The sequence below is a fragment of the Bidens hawaiensis genome, unplaced genomic scaffold (assembly GCF_021521415.1).
Source record: "Bidens hawaiensis isolate Kalapana, Puna unplaced genomic scaffold, B.hawaiensis_p1.1 tig00013397_1, whole genome shotgun sequence".
NCBI lineage: Eukaryota > Viridiplantae > Streptophyta > Magnoliopsida > Asterales > Asteraceae > Bidens > Bidens hawaiensis.
The window spans coordinates 362542-385139 of NW_027492135.1; the positions used below are offsets into that span (position 1 = coordinate 362542).

At 34.3% G+C, this 22598-nt stretch overlaps 3 protein-coding genes across 3 annotated transcripts; all 3 read left to right on the plus strand.

The window, feature by feature from the left end:
• The first annotated feature begins 1171 nt into the window (after positions 1 to 1171).
• LOC143543962 (AT-hook motif nuclear-localized protein 10-like) lies at positions 1172 to 4674 on the plus strand. The gene is made up of 5 exons (XM_077036158.1): positions 1172 to 1694; positions 2188 to 2240; positions 2891 to 3022; positions 3145 to 3306; positions 4343 to 4674. The coding sequence occupies exons 1-5, from the start codon at positions 1172 to 1174 to the stop codon at positions 4568 to 4570; spliced, it is 1098 nt and encodes a 365-aa protein (XP_076892273.1). The 3' UTR covers positions 4571 to 4674.
• A 1874-nt stretch (positions 4675 to 6548) lies between these two features.
• LOC143543963 (increased DNA methylation 3-like) lies at positions 6549 to 7396 on the plus strand. The gene is made up of 2 exons (XM_077036159.1): positions 6549 to 6921; positions 7009 to 7396. The coding sequence occupies exons 1-2, from the start codon at positions 6618 to 6620 to the stop codon at positions 7245 to 7247; spliced, it is 543 nt and encodes a 180-aa protein (XP_076892274.1). The 5' UTR covers positions 6549 to 6617; the 3' UTR covers positions 7248 to 7396.
• Positions 7397 to 10336: 2940 nt separating this feature from the next.
• LOC143543987 (uncharacterized) lies at positions 10337 to 11518 on the plus strand. Its single transcript, XM_077036178.1, has one exon. The coding sequence runs from the start codon at positions 10337 to 10339 to the stop codon at positions 11516 to 11518; it is 1182 nt and encodes a 393-aa protein (XP_076892293.1).
• The last annotated feature ends 11080 nt before the right edge of the window (positions 11519 to 22598 follow it).

The window sequence follows — 22598 nt, forward strand, 5'->3', positions numbered from 1 at the left end:
GCCCTAAAACATCGGTTTGAAACTAGGGAAAAAACATAACGACGTTAATTATTTTTTAACGGAGGACCAGTGAGACAAAAATAGTTAAAAGGTCGGACCATTGCTAGTGATTTTTAAAGGTGGGATTATTATCGGCCAATACACAAAAGGTGAGATTATTTATTTCTAATTTTCCTAAAAATAATGATAATTATTACGAATGAAATACCATTAAAATTATTACTATTCTAAAATATAATGATTTAATTATTACCAATTTATTTAATATATGAATGAATATTCATGAAACATTCACTACACTAAAAGACAATTAAAAATAATGATTAATAATTACTAATATAATGCCATTAAAACTATTACTATTCTAAAAAGTAATGATTTAATTATTTCCAAATTATTTAATATATGATCGGATGTACACCATATATTATTAATACACTAAAAGACACTAATATTTCAAAAATCAATTAAAATTAATGATTAATTATTATGAATAAAATACCATTAAAATTATTACTATTCCAAAAAATAATGATTTAATTATTACCAATAAGATATGATCAAGATATTGTGCTCCAAAGCAATACAACGACTTCCTTTTTAAATAAAAAGGGAGGGTCCGTAAAACACAAGTCATGGAAAAGTGGATGTGTGTTGAACTTCAAAAAACTTAATAATTAAAAATAATATTTCCCAATTTATTTATTAATCATTTCATTTCATTGCATTTTCTCGCCAGCAAACCCTAGAATTTGTTCTTCTCCATATATTATTAATCCCCTCGTAATTTCTTCACAAAAATTCCCATTTTTATCGGTAAGAATTTTTTCATTTTTTCTTTTCTTTTTTTTTTAAATTCTTTCTATATGATTTATTTTTATATCTTCAGTAACTGTAAAATTTGTGGAATACTACTACTACTACTACTAATAATAATAATAATAATAATAATATCATTTTCCGGATTTATCGTCTCTCCGTCTACTGTAATAATTCATTTTCATTTCCCCCTTTTATTTCAATTTGTTCAAATTAGGGCTTTTTTTAGGGTTTTGGTTTTCTGTGAAATTATGGTAAATTAGCTGTTTAATTAGCTGATTTAGTATGAACTATGAATCAATTTTGTTCTAATGAGTGATTTTGATCTGATTATTGCAGGCAATTTGTACTAATGAACGGATCAGAATCAGGACGGCTGTTTCAGCCATCAATGCCGCCGGTAACCTCGCCGGCGCCGGCTCCGGCTCCGGCGACGTCTCAGCCGCCGGTGAGTCGGTATCCTTCCGGAGTTGCCGGTGGTTACAGTGTTGGTAGTAGTGATATAATGTCTGGCGGCGGCGGCGGCGGCGGTAGTTTAGGGTTTCACCAGACTATTAATATCAACGAGCATCACGGTGGCGGTGAAATAACGGTGAAAAAGCGGGGGAGGCCGAGGAAGTACGGTCCCGACGGCGTTATTTCACCGTCTGCCGCGAGGGCGGTAAAGCTGACACCTGTCAGTGCTACTGCCAGCGGGACGTTGAACGGGGCGTTTGAACATCAGCAGCAGCAGCCGCATTCGGCTGCTGCAGTTCCGCCTATTTCGGCTGCGCCGGTTAGTTCGGTTCCGATGGACGAAGGGTTTGGATCAATGAAGAAGATTAGAGGGAGGCCTCCGGGTTCGACGAATAAGAAACAAAAACGAGAATCTTTTGGTATGTTAAACTTATAAATGCAAAGATTTGAGTGGTTCAGATTCAAATTTATTGGTGTTGTATATATAATTATCTGGTTTTGACATGTGATGGTGGAACATGGAATGGTATTTTGTTGACTTTCTTAGGATTCTGTCTGGTGGGCTCTTGTTGCTGATTGTGTTTTTGTTTGATTTGACTGGTTGCAGTGTCTGTCTATCAGTGACTCTAATATCTGTTTGGTTGACTTTAATACTGGATTGTAAATTATATATGTATACTGAAACTTAGGATGAAAAGAACATTGATATGTTTCTACTTAAACTAAGGATCTGGCCTGCTGCAATAACTGGACCTAAAAGCTTATATCTGACTTATGGATATTATTGAAAATTTGAAATTTTTATACAAGATCTGGTGTATTTTGTGACTTCATCTATACTTGGGAACACAATTTACTGTTATTCTTCTTATACAAAGGAAAGCTTATCTTTTTTTTTATTTTTATTTTTAGGATCAGCTGGATTTGGTTTTTCTCCACATATCATTGTTGTGCAGCCTGGAGAGGTTATTTTTTATTTTTATTTTTATTTTTATTATCTTCTTTTCTAAGTATTTCAACTGCGGGGTATTATTATCTTAACTCATATTCAGTTGTTAAGGGTAGCGGTGTAAATGAGCCGAGCCTAGGTTCTATTTCGGCTCGGTTATCATTTATTAATTTATTTATATATTTCTGTATAGTTATTTTTACATAAATTTAAATTATAGCATTTACGTATAGCATAGTATATATTAGTTAGTTATTATTTTTTTTTCATATTTACATGCATTATAATTATTACGATATAACTATATTAAAAAAGTTAGTAAAATAATAGGCTTGTTTAAGCTCTAGAGCCGGCTCGAACTTGGTAACCGAAGCTCGGGCGTGGACTCATTATCAAACAACCCGGGCTTGTTTAAGCTCGGGCAGATACGATCTTTTAGCGAGCCGACCTCGAGTAGCTCACAAGCTGTTTGGCTTGTTGACAAGTGACAACCCTAGTTAAGGCTGGGGGAGGGTGAGTGAGGGTATGCAACTGTATTGGTAGTTTCCAAGCTGTGGTGCCTTTTTCTGTTATTATCACTATAGAATAAAAGTCAACCTCATGTACGACTAATATTTACAGTAGCGTTTCTTTTGCTAATCATGTACGAATTCTGTTACTTTACAGGACGTGTTAAACAAGATCATGTCATTTTCTCAAAACGGACCAAGAGCCGTATGCATCATGTCTGGCATCGGTGTCATCACTAATGTAACACTTCGTCAAGCCGCAACATCTGGTGGAACCGCAACTTATGAGGTTCGTCTAATTTTTGTTAACACACTCAAATATATTAATGGGTTCGTCTGAACGAATGTTTATAACGTATTATTATATCTTAATATAGAATAATATTTGAAAATATCTTCATAATTCTGCAGGGGCGGTTTGACATATTGTCACTTTCTGGTTCCTTTGTGCTATCCGAGGCGTATGGTCAGCGTACGAGGACAGGTGGACTAAGCATCACGTTGTCGGGAGCCGATGGTCGGGTTTTTGGTGGTGTTGTAGCTGGACTCTTGGTTGCAGCATCTCCTGTTCAGGTAGTGTTGACCAATTGACTATTTTCTTTTCGTTGATAAAACTTAAAAGTCGGATGGTGGTTGGGGTGTTCATTGTCCGGTTCAGTTGGTTTTGGCCAAAATGTGACAGTTTAACATATTAGATTATGTTATTTTTAGGCTTTTTATATAGTAAAGGTATATTGATCATTTCACACATTTTTTTGTCTTTTAACCAATTTCACTCATTTAACGGAAAAAATAACCCCATACAAGACATGGTGCTATTGGCGTTACCTGAACCTGAGACTGAATTTGTAATTTTCTGAAACAGTATATCAAACAGTATACCACAGGAGCTAAGGCTTGTAAACGAGCACGAACGAGACTTGTTCGTGTTCATTCGTTTAACTTCAATCGAGCAAATGATCGAACACGAACAATTAAATGGACAATTTTTTCTTCTTTGTGTTTGTCTTAAGAAAATGTGCATGCTTGTGTTTGTTTATGTTCGTTCGTTAACAGTATAAGCGAACCAACATAGTATAGATGAACGGACATAAGAGAGAGCTAAAACCAGTTAAAAGTAATGTGAAGGACAATTTGTTGGGCGTAAATATTTATTAAAACTAGATTAAGTTGTAGTGGGCCAAATAAATCTTTTATATATTAACGAATGTAAATAACCGAAACTTAAAACAAATGTAAACTAATAAACATAAACGAACCATCATAAACGAACATAAATGAACGAAACGTTGTTATGTTTGTTCATTTAGTTTTAATTCATGAATCATGATCGTTCATTTATTAAATAAACGAACTTCCTGCTGAATTGCTCACTGAACTTTCAGTTCGTTCACAGTAACAGAGACCAATCTTGTAATTAATTCTTTAAAACACTTCTCGTATTCTAATTATTTGCTTCCTAAATGAAAAGAAGACTTTGCCTTTTACTAAAATTATATAGATTTATCGTTTTTTTTTTAATATTCGATTTGGTCTATTTAAACGGTTTGTATAGCCCCTAATGGTGGTGTAAGCAAGCATGTTTGCATTTTTGAATCTTGTGGTGCAGGTTATAGTAGGAAGTTTTCTTCCTGAAAATTGTAAAGACCCGATGCCAGCTAACCATGTAGAGCCATCAAGTGTTACACCAAAGGTCACGCCAGCTAATCATGGCACTGGGCCAAGCAGTTCACCGTCTCACGGGACCATGAGTGGGTCATCAGATGGGCCTGGGAGTTCGATGAACCGAGGTAACGAAAGTAGCCCTCAGGGGATGGCTAGCATGCCATGGAAGTGATCTTTTTGCAGCTTCAAGTATTTATGGACTAGTGGTTGAGGGTATTATTGTAATTGTAGTTTAGTGTTTTTTCTGTAACTTGTTAGTCAACTGAGTTAAGTACCCAATGTTGAGTATCTAATGTCTTAATTATTGATGATTAGTTCAACTTTTCCTTTTTAACTCTTCTGGTGAATGCGTTTAATGCTAGCCTCATTATATATATTGTTTTCCTATTATGTGGGTTAATCTTATTTCACTTTATAATTGGGGGTGCAAAAGAGAAAAGTTTGTTTGAGCTAGAGCTTGGTTTCTTTCAAGCTCTTTCTATAAAACCCTAGTGAGTAATTTGCAAGTTTTTAATTTAACAATTTAATGTGAAAAATAGATGGAGCTATCGATTTGGATGACGTGGCAACGATAGGAAAACTTGAAGGGTCTAACTGCAAATGAAAAAACTATTTAGATAAAAACCACAAAAATAACCAAATCTCAAAGACGTTTTCGATTTTGACACTTTACTCTTAAGGGTTGCATAAACTTAATTATTTTATATACACTTATGATTATAATTTTACTGTTTTACATATAACAATATATATTATTTGATAAAAGTTGGAAGGAGGAAAGAACTTTTGAGTTCTGATGATTTTCTTAAGGTTATTATTGTTTTAACTTAAAACTTAATTTATCTTTTAGCGTCTCGGTCTCAGTGTCAAAAATCGTACGCGCTACAAGTCGATGCATGGTAAAACAGAAACCCCCCAATTTCAAAAAAGTTGGGTCCGGAACTGTAAATAACCTATCATTGGACCATCCGTATAGTCATCTTTAATTTTCATTTATTTCTGACTAAACTATTATAATGACATAAGTAACAAGTTCATTTATGCTCGCCATGCCAGACAATCAGCATCTAAAGCTCAAACACGAACTCGCACGTTAAATAAGCTCTAATTAATGCTTGAACTCGTTTAAGATCGACCCGATCCAAACTTTTAACTATCCAATTTTACTAAGTTAATTTTCATTTTTTTTACCGAACACAAAATTAATCAGGAATCTTCACGCCACTTCAAGTTCCTCACCGTCCCCTTCATAACTTATACTCTCTTCATATCTCAACACAAAACAGTTTGTTTATTAATTTCAATTTCAATTGCCGGCCAGATGTTCGACGAAATGCCTCACTGTTCAACCTGGTAAAAATCTCTTCATAGTTGCCCTAAATTCTTACCAAATTTGTCTTAACCGATTTCTTGTTTTACTGCTATTGTTTGATTGCATAGATACAATTGGCTTTCTAGTAGCTATTAATCGATAATTTGATATCTGAATTAGGGTTTATGTCAATTGAAGTTAAATAAATGCGACATTTCTAGGGCATAGAAACATTTTCACCCGAATCGTTGATTTCAAACCCTTTCGAGCTCTATTTCTAAAGCTTGAATTCGTCTCGTGCGTGGTTTTTCTAGCTCAAGCTTGCCTTCTTTCGAGCTCTATTTATAAAGCTCAAGCTAAGTTCGTGAGCAGTTGTTCAAGCTCGAGCTTGACTCGGGCTCCGCTCGTTTATTATTTGTTAATTAGTTTATATGCATTTATTAGTTATTTTTGTATATATTTAAGCATAATTTGATAATAATAACATAATATATATTATTTAGTTATTTTTATCAAAATTTATATATAATAATAATAGGTATTTTCATATAGATATATGTTAAAGATATCAAACAAAAGTTATAAAAGTAATAGGTTTGTGGTCCAGCTTGAGCTTGGGCTTGTTTATTAAACAGGCTTATTTTTAGGCTTGAGAACTGGCTCGAGTTCGTTTAAACTTGACTCGATTCAAGCTTATAATGAGCCGATCTTAAGTAGCTCACAAGCAGGCGAGCAGCTTGGCTCTTTTACACCCCCTATATGTACACTATGTTTGTGTGTTAATTTTTACTATATTCGAGCGCAATAAATTTTTGTTTTTATGATTTTATGGCATGTGTACCTCACAAAAGATCAAATTAACCACTTGTTGAAAGCCGTCCGATAATCAAACAAGTTACAAAAAACAATGGTTTTGAAGAACTCAGACACAATGACAACCAAAGGTTCAAATGAAAATGGGAATACATCCACTGGTATCGAAGAGAACTTAAACAAAAAACAAAGGATTGATTGCAACTCAAATGGACCATTTGTGATGCCCGTTATATCAATTCCAAAACTCGAAGATCAAAACTCAAACGCTTCGATTGTCTTGTCTGGAACCGCTAGAAAGGGTGAAGTGGGCCCCTCGGTAGGAGCGTTTGACATCGGCATCAGCAAAAATGCATACTTTTTCCAAGTTGCTCTACCTGGTGTCAAGAAAGATCCTGGTGCATAATGATTAATATTTAATGCTTTATTTTTGTAATTTTCATTTGTGTTTACAATATTTATTTTTTTTATTTTGTAATTTGCAGGCCAATTTAGCTGTGAGATTGAACGAAACGGGATGGTTCATGTGAGAGGAGAAACATCAACTGGTGGAAAAACCGTTACTAGACATTCTCGAGTTTTTGAAATGAAGTTTCAACAGCAATCGCCACCTGGACCGTTTACTCTCTCGTTTAGTCTACCTGGACCAGTGGATCCGAGGCTGTTTTATCCTAATTTCAGATCAGATGGCATTTTTGAAGCTATTGTTATGAGATGCGAGTAATAATGCAACTTGGGTTTGTTGAGTGCATTCAGGTTGTGTTTTGTGTTAGGTTGGACATCAAGTTTCAGTATATGGGGTGCTTAGTATGTTATTTTGGATTTTAGATTCACTTTTTTTTATAAAATCTTTGGTTGTTTATAAAAATATATTTAAGAGGAGTTTGTATGTTGAAAACATTTTGTACAAGTTTAAGTCGAAAGAAAAATCAACATACAAACATAAGATTTTACTACAGTTAAGTGACTTGGTCAGATATGTCTTCCCAGTGGCGAAGCTTAGACGAAAATACGCGGGGGAGAGAAGGGGGGGGGGGGGGGTTCAATACGTAAATAATTTTTTGTAAACTGGAGTGTCCGGGCTCAAAATTTTCGGCCGAAAACAGGTAATTTTACACAACGTATACAAAATTTTAGACGAAAAGGGGTAAATTTAAACTAATGAGGAAAAAGGAACAGGGCGGCCCGGAAACCACTTCCTCGGTCCTCACTAAGCTTCACCCTTGTGTATCCCTTGGTGGAGATAGGAACCCGTTGATGAAAGTTAGTGGGAAAATTGAGCGTGGGTAAAGCTTCACAGAGGATACTTGATGGAACTTATCCAGGGATTATCAATGGACGCTTTACTAATGGCTACTATCTAGTGACAAGGCCGACCATTGGCAAGGGCGGAGTGTCGACAGACCTAGGCCCGACTACCTGGTAGGTCTGAAAATTTTAAAATTATATATATATATATATAAATTGTTTTTCTGCTTTCTTTTAACTGATGGTTTTATTAAACCCAATTACAATTTCTAATTGCCCAAAATATTTTTCAGGCCCATAACTCATTTATAATTTTGTTGATCAGATTATGAATTAGGAGACCAGGAGGTACGTCGACGTACTACTCATCAGACATCAAATTTGAAAAGTGAAACCCTTAAACCACCGCCGTAAAACCGTGACCGCCGGCATCCACGATCCACTCCGGCCCACCACAACGCTGCTACATCGGGCGGCTTTGGTCTATTGGCTCCCTCCAGGGCCGACCATTGGCAAGGGCGAAGTGGTTGACGGACCTAGACACGACTACCCGGTAGGCCAGAAAATTTATATATATATATATAATTGTTTTTTTGCTTTCTTTTAACTGATGGTTTTATTAGGCCCATTTACAATTTCCAATTGCCCAAAATATTTTTCAGGCCCATAACCCATTTATCATTTTGTTGATCAGATTATGAATTAGGAGACCAGGAGGCATGTCGACGTACTACTCATCAGACATCAAACTTGAAAAGTGAAACCCTTAAACCAACGCCGTGAAATCGCGCCAGTGTCCACGGTCCACTCCGGCCCGCCATAGCGCCGCTACGCCGGCTGGCTTTGGTCTCTTGGCTCCCTCCGAGGCTCCGACAGTCCGGCTCTCCGACTCTCCGGCTCTCGGCTCTCCTACCTAGTCTCCTGACTTTTGAGTTTTGAGGTTCGTAAGATTATATTAAATCTTAGTTTACTTATGTATTTGTTTATTATAATTTCATGTAATCATGTTTTATTAGGTATTGAATTATTGTTGTCTTGTTGATTTATTGTTAAGTTGTTTATATGCTAGTTGCTAAATGAGTAAATGGTAACAGTAAGCAGAAGAGTTTGTTTGTTGAATAAGACTAAGATTAACACATTTAACTAATTTAACTAATATATATATATATATATATATATATATATATATATATATATACTAGATTTTATCCCCTGTATTACGGGGGTTGTTTTACATTATTCGTTTTTAATATTTATATATGTATATTTGGATTTTATTTATTGTAAGAAAGTTAATAATTAATATACTTGAGGTTTGATGATTAAATGGTTTCACAAATAAATGATATGTTATAATCCGGTTTAAAAGCTATCTGGGTTTGGTGATACCCATTACCCGTTTATTTTCTTTATTATAAAATTGTTTCTTAATTATAAATAATATCTTTTTTTAAAATAAAATAGGATATTAATTTTTAGTATATTCCTATATTATAGGATTTCATATCAAATATTTGATGAGATTATTTTTTAATATAATGAGATGTTATAACGCGTTTAAGAGCTATCTGGATTTGGTGAGACCTTTACCCGTAAATTCGGGTAAAATGCGTGAGTAGCCTTCATTTACAAATAAAGTAATCTGATGGCTTGAGAGAATGATTGTTTTACATTTTTTGTTTTTTAATATTTATTTTTTGAATTTTAATTTTCTTTATTGTAAGAAAGTTAATAATATACTTAGGGTTTGATGATGAAAGGGTTTTATAAATAAATGATATGTTATAACCCGTTTAAAAGCTATCTGGATTTAGTGACCCATGACCCACTTATGTTTTTTACTATAAAATTGTTTATTAATTATAAATAATGTCTTTTTCTTTTTTAAATTGGATATTAAATTTTAGTATATTCCTATTTTGTAGGATTTTCATATCAAATAATTGGTAAGATTAATTTTTAATTTAATGAAATGTTATAACCCGTTTAAGAGCTATCTGGTTTTGGTAAGATCCATACCTATTGATTTGGGTTAAATCAATGAGAGGCCTCCATTTAAAAATCAAGAAATCTGGTAACTTCCATAAAAGGGGGAGCCACTACATCGCGACACATAGGATTTTTGGGTTTACGTTTATATATATTATAGATATGTGTGTGTATATTTTTCAGAAAAAATGCCTCCTAAATACAAGTACCTATCGGGTAGTCAAAAACTTAAAAAGTGGAAATACGCGAAAGAATTAACAAAGTCTCAAGCTGGGGATACATTTAAGTTTTTTTCAAAACGACCTCAAACTTCAAGTGGTAAAGAAGAACAAGAGCGGGCTTATGTTGATGAAGATAATGAGATTGATGTTGAAGTTAATGTTGATGGTAATGTCAATGTGGATGAAGATGATATTGATGCGGATGTTCATGTGGATGAAGATGATATTGATTCGGATGCTCATGTTGATGAAGACAATATTGATGTGGATGTTCATGTGGATAAAGATGATGTTGATTTGGATGAAGATGGTGTTGATGCTAATATGGAAGGTGGTTAATTTGGATGGAGCTAATATGAATACAAATATTGATATTTTTGATCCTAGAAATTGGGATACCCTTAATCCTTACATGATCAATATCTTGGTTGAGAAAGGTCCAAAACGAGATAAGACTATTCACAAGGGTCCGGTGAATTCAATTGGAAGACGGTTTTCTTCAAGCATGTATACTAGACGTCTATCTGATGGAGAGACTTGTGATAGAGTATGGCTAGTGTATTCGAAAGAGGTTGACAAGCTATTTTGTTTTTGTAGTAAACTTTTTAGAAAAGGGAAACCGAAAGGTGGGTTGGATAGTGATGGTTTTGCGAATTGGAAACACTCTACCATTAGACTTAAAGATCATGAGCTTAGCATTAAACATTTAAAGAATATGAAACAATGGTTTGAAATGCGTAAAAGGTTGAAATGTAAGGAAACAATTGACAAAGTAGCATACGAACAATTCAAGAAAGAAAGAGATTATTGGAGAGAAGTTATTTTTAGGATTCTTTCACTTGTGAAATTTCCGGCTAAAAATGGTATAGCATTTCGGGGATCCTACGAGAAGTTGTATCAAAAAAGTAATGGAAACTTTTTGGGATTGATTGAGATGTTGGAAGAGTTTGACCCAATTATAAAAGAGCATGTACGGCGTATTATGAATGATGAACTAAACGTACATTATCTTGGGCACAACATCCAACACGAGTTAATAGGTTTGCTAGCACATCGGATTAGATCAGAAATCATCGAGAAGATAAAGCAAGCAAAGTATTATTCTATCATCCTCGATTGCACTCCTGATATAAGTCACCAAGAACAAATTTCGATAATTGTGAGGTATGTCAATGTCAATTTAAACTCTAATACGGTTACTGTTGAGGAATCTTTTCTAGGTTTTCTTGTTGTTGATGATACCACCGGTAAGGTACTTTTTGATGTTACACTTGAAGAATTAAAGTCTCCTGGCCTTGATGTCAATAATACGTGTGGCCAAGGCTATGATAATGGATCAAACATGAAAGGAAAACATCAAGGAGTTCAAAAGAGATTTTTAGATATAAATCCTAGAGCTTTTTATGCCGCATGTGGTTGTCATAGTTTTAACCTTGTACTATATGACATGGCTAGTACTTGCACTAAATCTAGAGAATTCTTTGGTGTCAGATTTATTTCGTCTTTGCTAATTCTACTAAGAGATGGGCGATTTTAAAAGAAAATGTTAAAGGATTGACTCCTAAGTCAACGTGTCCCACTCGTTGGGAAAGTCGTGTGGATAGTGTTAAAGCGATTAGATTTCAACTCATGGATGTAAGAGAAGCTTTGCTTGAAGTTAGGGACATCGATACTGATGCCGATACTAAAACTCTAAGCGATGCTCATTCGCTATCAAAGAATGAAGTTTCTGAGTTTGAATTTTATATAGAAATTGTCATTTGGTATGAAATATTTTCAACGGTGAATTTCATGAGCAAAAGATTGCAATCCAAGAATATGATTCTCGATGTTGCTATTAAACAAGTGAAGAAATTGATTAAATTCTTCAAGAATTATAGAGAAGTGGGCTCCTCTAAGGCAATTGATGAATGTAACAACTCGGGTTTTCCACATACTAATTCGTACCCGTTACTCGACCCGTTTTATATTCGGGAAATTTTAATAATGAAAAGTATCCAATTTTAACCCAAACATGAACTTTAAACCCTTATTATTTCCATATCAAACCTCTAAGGGCTAATTTGCAAATTATACATATTATCTTCATAACCCATTAACCAAACCCATAATCCATGACCCATTTACCCAAACCGTGACCCGTTTAAATTACTTGAAGCACAATTATCGTTCTAAATCAGGAATTGAATCATGGTTTTGATTCCTCTTACTAACTTCGGCCTAAACGAAGACATTAATTAGGAAAACAAGATCAAACATAATACGAATTTGATTATGAAACGGGCCGGCATAACCTAGAATTCCTTATATAACCTAGAATTCATTATATTTCAATTGATCGTGTCTGCACGTCCCTAATATGATCGCCTACCAAACCCCTATGGTTAATTGAGTTGTTGAAGCTTGGTGATACCCTGTTCGTCACCCTATATCGCCGACCCTGTTGACTCGTCAATTGACACTTGTTTATCGACAATCCAGGTAATAAATTATATGAATAAGTTCGCCGTGATGTGATGATCATTAACCCTAACTTTAATCTAATGAACATTAAACGGATTGATCAATTTTTGTATCTAGGGTTTCAATCAAAGGAGTTAAATTAGTTAAGGTATATAACAAATCGTTTCTGAATGTTAACCAACTGACACCCTAGCCCAGTTGGCTAGGGTGTGTGTGTTCAAAACCTTTGTGCCGGCTGCCACCCGGGTTCGAGTCCCTCTATGACCATTTTTGGTATTTTTTTATTCTTTTTGATGTTTTAACTTATGTTTAATAATATATAATATATTATAATTAATATTAATTACTAAATAAACAATATTTTATTTACCCGACATCATCAAGCTAAAAGTTTCGTGTCAAATAATTTCGTCACAAGTTTTCGAGTATATATATATATATATATATATATATATATATATATTAATAAACCAATATTATTTATATTAAAATTAGAGACCAATATTAATGTTATTGTCGTTACAACGTCTTTATAAATTTGCTCGTGTATATATATATATATAATTCGTTTTAAATAAAAATTATAATAAGCATATTAAACGTATCAAAGGTGTTAATTATATTTTTACTATCGAATTTCGTTAAAGGTTTCCAAGATATAAATTTTAAGATAATTATATATTTAAACGTATATTTTTATAGTAGATCTCGACTCATATTTATTTAAGCTAATTATATTGTAAACCCGATTTTTATAACAAACAATGATTTTATAATTAAATAATAACAATAATCCGTAGAGATCAATCGTTCAATCCATAATATACCAACCATAAATATAACTCAAATCACATCGAAATTCTAAATTCATTATACGTTTCATATCATTTATAATTCACTTTTAATATTATTTAATTAGGATTCTCGTCGGTAATTCTCGAGGAGTGTGATTATAGTTCTTGTTGTGTTCATTCTCGTTTGGCTTAATCGATCAGGTGAGTTTGATCATTCCCCTTTTTATACATTTTTTCTAACGTTTTGGGGACATATGCGTACTTACTCATATTTTCTATTCTATACATATACTCAAAATTACAAACATAATTATTGTGTGAATATCAGTTGAACGCTATTTGCTAATTGCTACATGTTTAATTGTTTACTTGATAACGTTCGGAGAGGTCCAACATATCCCCTTGTAGAGGGTTCTCATTAGTATGATCATACGATCGTCTTAGTAACCGGAGCCCGATTCGCCTGGCAAAGGTAAACCGACAATTTAGTCATTGTAATCAATGCCCGATTCGCTTGGCAACGATTCATTGGCACACGAATATACTTGATTTTGGTTTGTTAAGGTTCGATTGATTATTACCACATAGATTGGTTTGCGCATTTAACACTTATTATTTATTATTTATTATATAACTATTTGTTGTGTCAAAATTTGTTGATCATCTCACTCAACATATTTGTTGACAAAACTCTATTTTCTACGCAAATGCAGGTTGCCTAAGTTAAAGAGCGGACACTTAGAAAGACCATAGGGTTATATTGAATACAAACTTAAATTTAATTGATTGTATTTATTTATTTATTTAAATTGTTGTTGTATTTGAATATTGTGTGTTATTTGAATGAAATAATTAATTAGATATTGTCACATTTTATATATGATAATATCTTCTAGCTGTGAGCAATCAGATCACGCCCCGGCATTTCCGCCTTAGGTTGGGGTGTGACAATGAAGCTACAAAAATTGCCATTGAAATTGGTGTTGATCCGGTATTCTCTCAAAAGCGTCCGATTATTAGGAAAAAACGATTTGACTAGTCTCGTGAGCAAGAAGATTTATTTTCACCCGCGGAGAACTTCAAAGTCAATTACTTTTTATGTATTATTGACCAAGCGATTGCTTCTCTTGAAACAAGATTTGAACAATATGAAAAACTATTTGGCTTTTTGTTTCCTAAAAAGTTGAAGACGTTTGATGAAACAAAACTTAAGTGGTGCTGTTATACTCTTCAAGAAGCATTGAAGCATGGAGAAGAGTCCGATGTTGATGTCACACCCCAACCTAAGGCGGAAATGCCGGGGCGTGATCCGATTGTTCACAGCTCGAAGATACTATCATAAGTATAAATGACAATATTTAATTAATTATTTTATTTCAATTATACATATACAATATCCAAATACCACAAACCAATTCAAATAAACAAATATAACATGTTAAATTCGTGTAGGTCTTCATTACAATCCTAAAGTCTTTCTAAGTGTCCATACTTCAACTCAGGCAACCTGCATATGCGTAGAAAACAGAGTGTGTCAACAACACATGTTGAGTGAGATGATCACAAATTTTGAAACATTAAATAATAGCATATATATATATATATATAGTCGATAAATGATAAATGCGCAAACCAACCATGTGATAATAATCAATCAAATCCTTAACAAACCAAAACCAAGTTGTACTCGTGTGCCAATGAATCGTTGCCAAGCGAATCGGGCATTGATTACAATGACTAAATTGTCGGTTCACCTTCGCCAACGAATCGGGCTCCGGTTACTAAGACAGTCGTATGATCATACTAATGAGAACCCTATAAAAGGGTATATACTGGACCTCTCCGAAACATTATCAAGTAAACAATTAAACATGTAGCAATTAGCAAATGACATTCAATTGATATTCACACAATAATTATGTTTGCGATTTTGGGTATATATATATATAGAATAGAAAATATGAGTAAGTACGCATATGTCCCAAAATCATTAGAAAACAGTGTATAAAATGGGGAATGATCAAACTCACCTTAGATGGAAGGCAAGTGATTAATAAATTCGACAAACGAACTAATGATTTAAGCGAGTCGTCCAATACGCGTCCAACGAGATTAATGATCAGAATCTGAAAATTTGAGATATGAAACTATAAATAAAAACGAACTTAATGCCACTGGAATCAATCCAAACGGTAGTGTAGAACTCTAGTTATGTTGATTTTAATGTTTAAACGAGTCGAGTCTGACCAGAATTTGAACTTCGATTCGGGAGTCGGGTTTTGGGCAGAACCCTTAAAATTTAATTACGAGAATAAAAGTCTTCTGGACCTAACGTTGAATCCGACCAGAAGCATGAGAAAACGCAACGTTAAACTTATTGACTGTTTTACCCTTCATCGGGTTTTAAAGCAATTGACCAGTCAATACCCTTCAATCTTAGAAATTGATTGAAGGTTATTGACTAGGGAATATGTATGAACGATTTTACAGTTTACAACTTACCCGGAAAGTGAAAGGATTGATGAGAAACGGAAGTCAAAGATCCTAAAGCAAGCAAAGTCAACGAACAAGTCTTGAATATTTAACGAAGAGGCAAAAACCAAAGGGTTTACGACCTGGGCAGAAGGTAGGACGCTGGAGTATGATCTTTAGGGTTTGATTAAAGTTTACAACGATGGTTATGTCATTTTTATATAGGAAAAACATAAAACGAACTAATTATAGGCTTTTTGGCCCGTTTAAGCAAGTATATGCAATTTAAGGAAAGAATCAATGAAATATTAGTAAGGATCTGATCTTGGGCAGAGGGAAACGAATTAGGAATGATATTTTAGTTATATGATGTTTACTTGGACCTTAATTCGCTTAAACATGCCTAAAATAAACGATTTTATGCCATAAACTAGCTAACGAACGAAATCGGTTTAGGTCTGCTGTACAGGGGCTCCACCGCGCTGCGCAGCCACCTAGGTGTGGTTCCACGCGCGGCGCTCCGGAGGGAGAGGTGGCAGGTTTCACAAATTGACAATTTTGGTCCATATAGTTTAGTTCTTGGTTATTAAATGAACTTTTTAATGATTTGAACATGATTAGTACAAGGGTTTAAAGTGAATTATTAGAAACTTAATTACTTTTAAGTATTTGATTTTGATTAATATTAAAGATCTAAAATTTTCGGGTCGAGTTATACGTAAACGAATACGAGTTTCAAAAATCCGAGATGTTACAGTTGATGCCGAGGAGATTTATTTGGAGTTGAAGTCATTTGAGACATTTTTATCTAGTGATATTGTCACCCCTTTAGATGCTTTTAACAATGTGGTGCAACATGGTTTTTTTCCTTAATGTGGTAAATGCATATCGAGTGTTATTGACTATTCAGGTAACCATGACTTTGGCTGAAAGAAGCTTTTCAAAATTGAAGTTATTGAAGACTTACATGCGGTCCACAATGTCTCAAGAAAGACTTAACTGCTTGGCGTTAATATCTATTGAGAGCGATGTGTTGGAAAGCATAAATTATCAAGACTTGATCAAGAGTTTTGCTTCAAAAATGCTAAGAGAGCATCACGTTTCGTTTAGGTATGTAATTTAGATTATTTTTGCTACAATATTTATGTTTTGTGTATTGAAATTACAATTATCATCGTATGATTTACTTTTATTTGAGTTATCGAATTTTATATTTTACTTAAGTCTTTAGGCCCAAATTTATACTCGCTTTGCCTAAATTTTTTTAGCAATTTTCAGAGCCGGGCCTGTCTAGCGATCAACGACTGATGAGGACCTTTGCATGCTGCTTATTCTGTCTGTATTAGATTTTTTTAAACAAGTAAAAATATTGACAGTTTTTTCTAAATTGAAATAACATGGTTAGAAAAATAAAAACACCTATAAATTATAAAATGCTTATAAAACCTACAACAATTTTAATCAAAACCTTTAATATCATTTTTTTCCGCATAAATGAAAGCTAATTAAATTAATTTTAATACTGAAAAACCAAACACCAATTCAATTCGAACTTACTGTACATAAAGTGGGGGTCAAACAATGGGCCGACTTCCTCATTAGGTCGACGTATCCTCCAAATTCCACCTACCATAAGATGAAAACGAACTCCAATTTTGCAATACAGAGTGCCAATGAACAACCATGAAAGTTTGGAACAAAGATCGATTGAAGACGACGGTGATAAAGTGTATACCTCAGGGTTGCATAGGGTAAGAACAACGACTTGGATGCAAGATTACATTATTACCCTTTTTTATAGCGGTCGGGGTAACGTGGAGGTGACGACCGAATGCAAAGTGGAGGGTTTTGCAGACGTTAGGGAGTCAAATGAGCTATTAGGGGCGAGCAACTTAATCGCCAAAACCTTTAACCGAACCATAACTGATAACTGACATAACCGATGGGTCGGTTTAATGAATTTTCTAAAACCGCAAAACGCGGTTCGGTTTTGGCTAAAGATAATTCCAACCCACCATAACCGAATCGACCCGTTCATATAACCGACAATATGTTTGGTATTAACTTCCACCATACATATTAGTTTGGTTCAACTTTTGTTATTGAATTACTTGGTTTTCATTTTCTGGATTATATAATGCCGTTTTTTTCCAAATACTTTGTATAATGTTTTGTTGGATTATTAGGTTATTAACCCATGTACAACACATGCAGTAATTTGAAAATCGTCAACTAAAGACATATAATTTAAGTTGACAATATTTTGTTTTATATATTAATCGAGAGGATTATTTGATATAATTGCAATTCATATTCGTATGTAAACAAAGTACTTAAAAACATAAACTTACAAAAAAAGAAGATTCATAGTACATTGTTTGGAAACATAATTTAAAACTTTTTACAAATTCATAAACAACTAAATATTTTCGAAACCATAGTTGTTTTCTTGTTTGTAACTTTACCTTATCCAAAAGCATTTTAATGAGAAAATTACTGTTTGAGTCCCGGTGGTTTGAGGGCGGAGTCACATTGAGTCCCCGAAAAAAAATGAACTGATTGAATCCTTGTGGTTCCAAACGTGACCCAAATGAGCCCCCCATTAACTTTCCTCCGTTAGCACTGTTAAAATTAGGTGCAAACTAGTCTTTTCACTCTTTAAAAGATTATAAAGAAAAAAATAAAAAAGAATAACCTTTCTTGCGCAGGTTATCACCAAAGATCCCAAGATCCAAGTCTGTGTATCCCTCCTAGCCTCAAATCATTGCAGACACATGGTAGTCGCCTTGTTCCCTACACACATCACTCCTACTCTCCTCTTTCTCTTTCACCATTTCACTACCACTACTTTTCTTTTACCCACACCCACTCTCTCTCTCCTCTCTAAAACCACAACACACACAGATTCTTACAGGTTGGGAAGAAGAAGCAAATTACCTGTGACTGGACTGACTACTCTGTGTGCAATATATCACACACTTACATTATATAACAACAACAACTATATATAAAATACAGAGGGGGAGAAATTGCTTTCTAGAGAGAGAGATATGGAAATGATGCGTGACGGCGGATCGGACAGCGACGGGAGGAGGAAGCCATCGTGGAGAGAGAAGGAGAATAATCGGAGGAGAGAGAGGAGACGAAGAGCTATTGCGGGCTGAGAGGTTATTCTTTTTTATTTTTTTCTTTATAATCTTTTAAGGAGTGAAAAGACTAGTTTGCCCCTAATTTTAACACTGCTAACGGAGGAAAGTTAATGGAGGGACTCATTTGGGTCACGTTTGGAACCACAGGGATTCAACCAGTTCATTTTTTTTCGGGGACTCAATGTGACTCCGCCCTCAAACCACAGGAACTCAAACAGTAATTTTCTCCATTTTAATACAATCTCTACTCTTCACTTTTGATAAAACAACATATAGTTGATCATGAGTAATAACAGGTCTCTCAGATATATTCCGACTCTTTCTAAAGATTCACTTTGAGTTGTTACAATTATATCGTAGTTATCTATTATGTCACCAATATCACCAACGATTAACGCTGCAACTTCAAAAGTTTTTGGCAGGTTGTAAATCCTTGCATCTTTTTGCCTTGTTCCAATAATGCGCAACTTTAAATCCATACAGGGATCGTTTTTAAAACAATCCCTTACCATCCGGTATCCTTAAACCAGAAGATTTTGAGAATCCAACATTGTCTTCAAGTAATAAATTATTTCTTATCTAACATTTATGAACTTGATCATGAATCGCTGTGTAAGAAAATCTATGTGTTAAAAATAATTTAATTAAATTACTTAGAATTTAGATTGTTCAAAAAAAATATTAACAATAATAAATGATGTTACGCACCGAAAAACGGCTCGCCTATTTGATATTTCGTTTTCCGTATTATAAATGTATAGTTGAGAGAAGTACTTTGTTTTTATTCAGGGATAGAAAGAAGAGTTCCCAAAGAATGGTAGTTCTTTCCGCGAAGTCTAAAGGCGTATGACGCTTTTCCTGTATGAACAAAAATATCGATCTTGCAACCCATCGACGTAAATAAAAACATTGAATTTTTACGTCTAATGTTTTTAAAAAAGAACTTGCTGGTACTATCATGATCAAGAAAAAGTTTTATATAACTCATTGGTGATGATTTTAACTCTTGAAGTTGCATTTCTCCATTACTATAACAAAGTGAGTATGTTGCATTCCTATTCTTTCGTTTGCCTCTATTGGACTCAGCTTTCCATAAACAATCATTTCCCATTCCACACACGAACGTCTTATCACTGTAATCTAAATAGGCTATTAAATCAAATTAGTAACAATATAAATTAGATATATATTGTCTGAAATACTAATTTATAGTTAATGACAACATTTGTTTTTAATGTTTTGAAAAACACCTTTTGATATTCCTTTATAAATGTTGAGAGAATCAGATGCAACATAAACTTAGGGCTGTAAGTGGACCAAGCCGAACCAGACAAGATCTTGTTCCTGTTTGTCCGTTAAGCTTTTGTTGGACAAACGGACGGTTCACGAACACTCTAGCGAATGAAAATACGTGTCTGTTTCCATTCATTAAGGAATTGAGTTTGCCTGTGTCCGTTTGTGATTATTGTAAACGGACGCTAACGCCCACTAATAGACAACCAAACACTAACGAACGCTAATGGACAAACGAACACCAATGAGCACTAATGAACATTAATGGACAAACAAACATAAACATATCTAAATACTTAGCATAAACACTAATGAACATTACACTACATCATATCCAAAAATACTTAACTTTAAATATAGTAACCAAAACATAATCATATCAAAATAATATATTGGAGTTCAAAATCCACATACTGTTTGTGTTTCACGAGAAAGAAACTTCAAGTTCTTAATTCTTCAAAATCCACAAACATCTAGTGTTTCATGAGAAACAAATTTTAAACTTCTAGTGTTTAACGAGAAACAAACTTCAAATTTGGACAGACGCTACTGGTCGTTTACGAACACTATTGAACAAACGCGGCCTTCGTCCGCGTTCGTCCGTTTAGCTTATCGAATAGAATTTTTTTGTTCGTGTCTGATTCGTTTATTAAACAGATAAATGATGGCTGGGAAAAAGTTAGTTATTATTATATATTAATTAGTTAGTTTTAGATAAATAAAAGTGTGAACATTGGTACTTCAAGCATTGTTATGTGCTTTCAGGACAATTGGACGTTATGGAGTTTAAACGAGCTAATTCAGAGCCATTCAGATGAAGATTAAGCAAGCCTTGAGAAGATGGAAGCATGGGGAAACATATATGGATGGTTAAGAAGGATTTGTGAAAGGTTTGGATAAGAAATCTGAAGCTGAAGCGAAAACTGAAAAAGACGGGTTACCATGAAAGTGTATTTTAGTAAAACAGGCCTATCTCAGCCTAGAAAATAAGTTACGGAATCCATAATATATGAATTTCAGGTTTCTTGACGAGACGAATCTGAATATGAAGTACGTTTTCTTCGCGCGATGCGAAGAAGCGTGAAAAAACTTTGCGCGACGCGAAGTTGCAATTTTCTGAGCCGGCTATTTTGTCATTAGCGCGACGCGAAGATGAGGCCCATGGCAACTTCGCGCGACGCGAACCGATTTAAAACTGAAAAAATCTAGGTTTTTCACTATGTAAACCCATTAACCTCACCATTCTTCATAACACGACTTCCAAAGGCAGAAGAGGTTCCCAAGATCGAATTTTATCCATCCCGAAGCTTCCGGTTCCACCATTGATCATATGTTCATCAAGATAAGTGTTTTAATCGATATGACGATGCTCGGCTAAGTTTCCGTGTTCATTCTAAGCTAGGGTTTGTATACTTTAACTTATGACCAGATTCAATGTGCTTAAAGGTTAAGAGTTTTGATTAAGTTTATAATTTAATCTTGCTTGTTTATTGCTTGGATTGTTTAAACAATTTATGTAATTGATTATTATTTGTTGCATCACTTGTTTGGTTGTGTTCATCAACACTTAGGGTTAAGCTCTTGTGTCATTGAACTAGTAATCATCCATTGCAATTTAATTGGTTTTCATAACATGAATTGGTAATTGGGTAGGCTAAGTTCAATTGTGTCAACAATTCGGTTAGGGTATCGTTTGTCATCACAATCAAACTAATAGGTCTAGCAATTACTGCGCAATCAAGTCAGTTGAATATGTGATTAAGTTGAGTATTACATTACCCGAACCTAGAGTGAATACTTTTCTTAATATATATTGTTTACACAATCTTTTTAAGTAATCGTTTAGGTTTAATTAATCTTTTTCAAAAACTGCTTGACATCGTCTGTCCGCCTTAGTTAATTAATTAATTTAGTTAAAATTATAAAATAGTAAATTAGCACTTTCCTTGAGTTCCTGTGGAGACGACCTTACTTACCCATACTATTATAGGTATTTAAGTTAATAAAATTAATTGTTTGAGTAGACCACGGCATCCTACGTCAACATGGCGCCGTTGCTGGGGACTTAACGCGCTTAGTGCTAGTTTAGTTTAGTTTAAATTAGCGTAATTTAGTTTATCTCTTTTCTTCGTTGATTTTACGCGGGGTGTGCTTGTTTCGTGTGTGCAGTTAATTCGTTAGGGTTGATGCATACGAGGTTTTCCTGAGACAAGGGGGTGTTGCAATTTGATCGGGAGATTGAAAAAGCCATGAGGAAAAACTGAGCAAATCAAATAAAAGGTGAAACCTCAAGGCCGAAAGAAGAAGCCATAAACCATCAGGAAGATTACCCAATTCCACCCATATTTTAACCCGAAAACCAAGGCCAACCTCCTAAGCAAGAACAACCCGCCTCACGCCATATTCCACAAAACCCTCCATTCAACGACTTACCACCACTCAACCA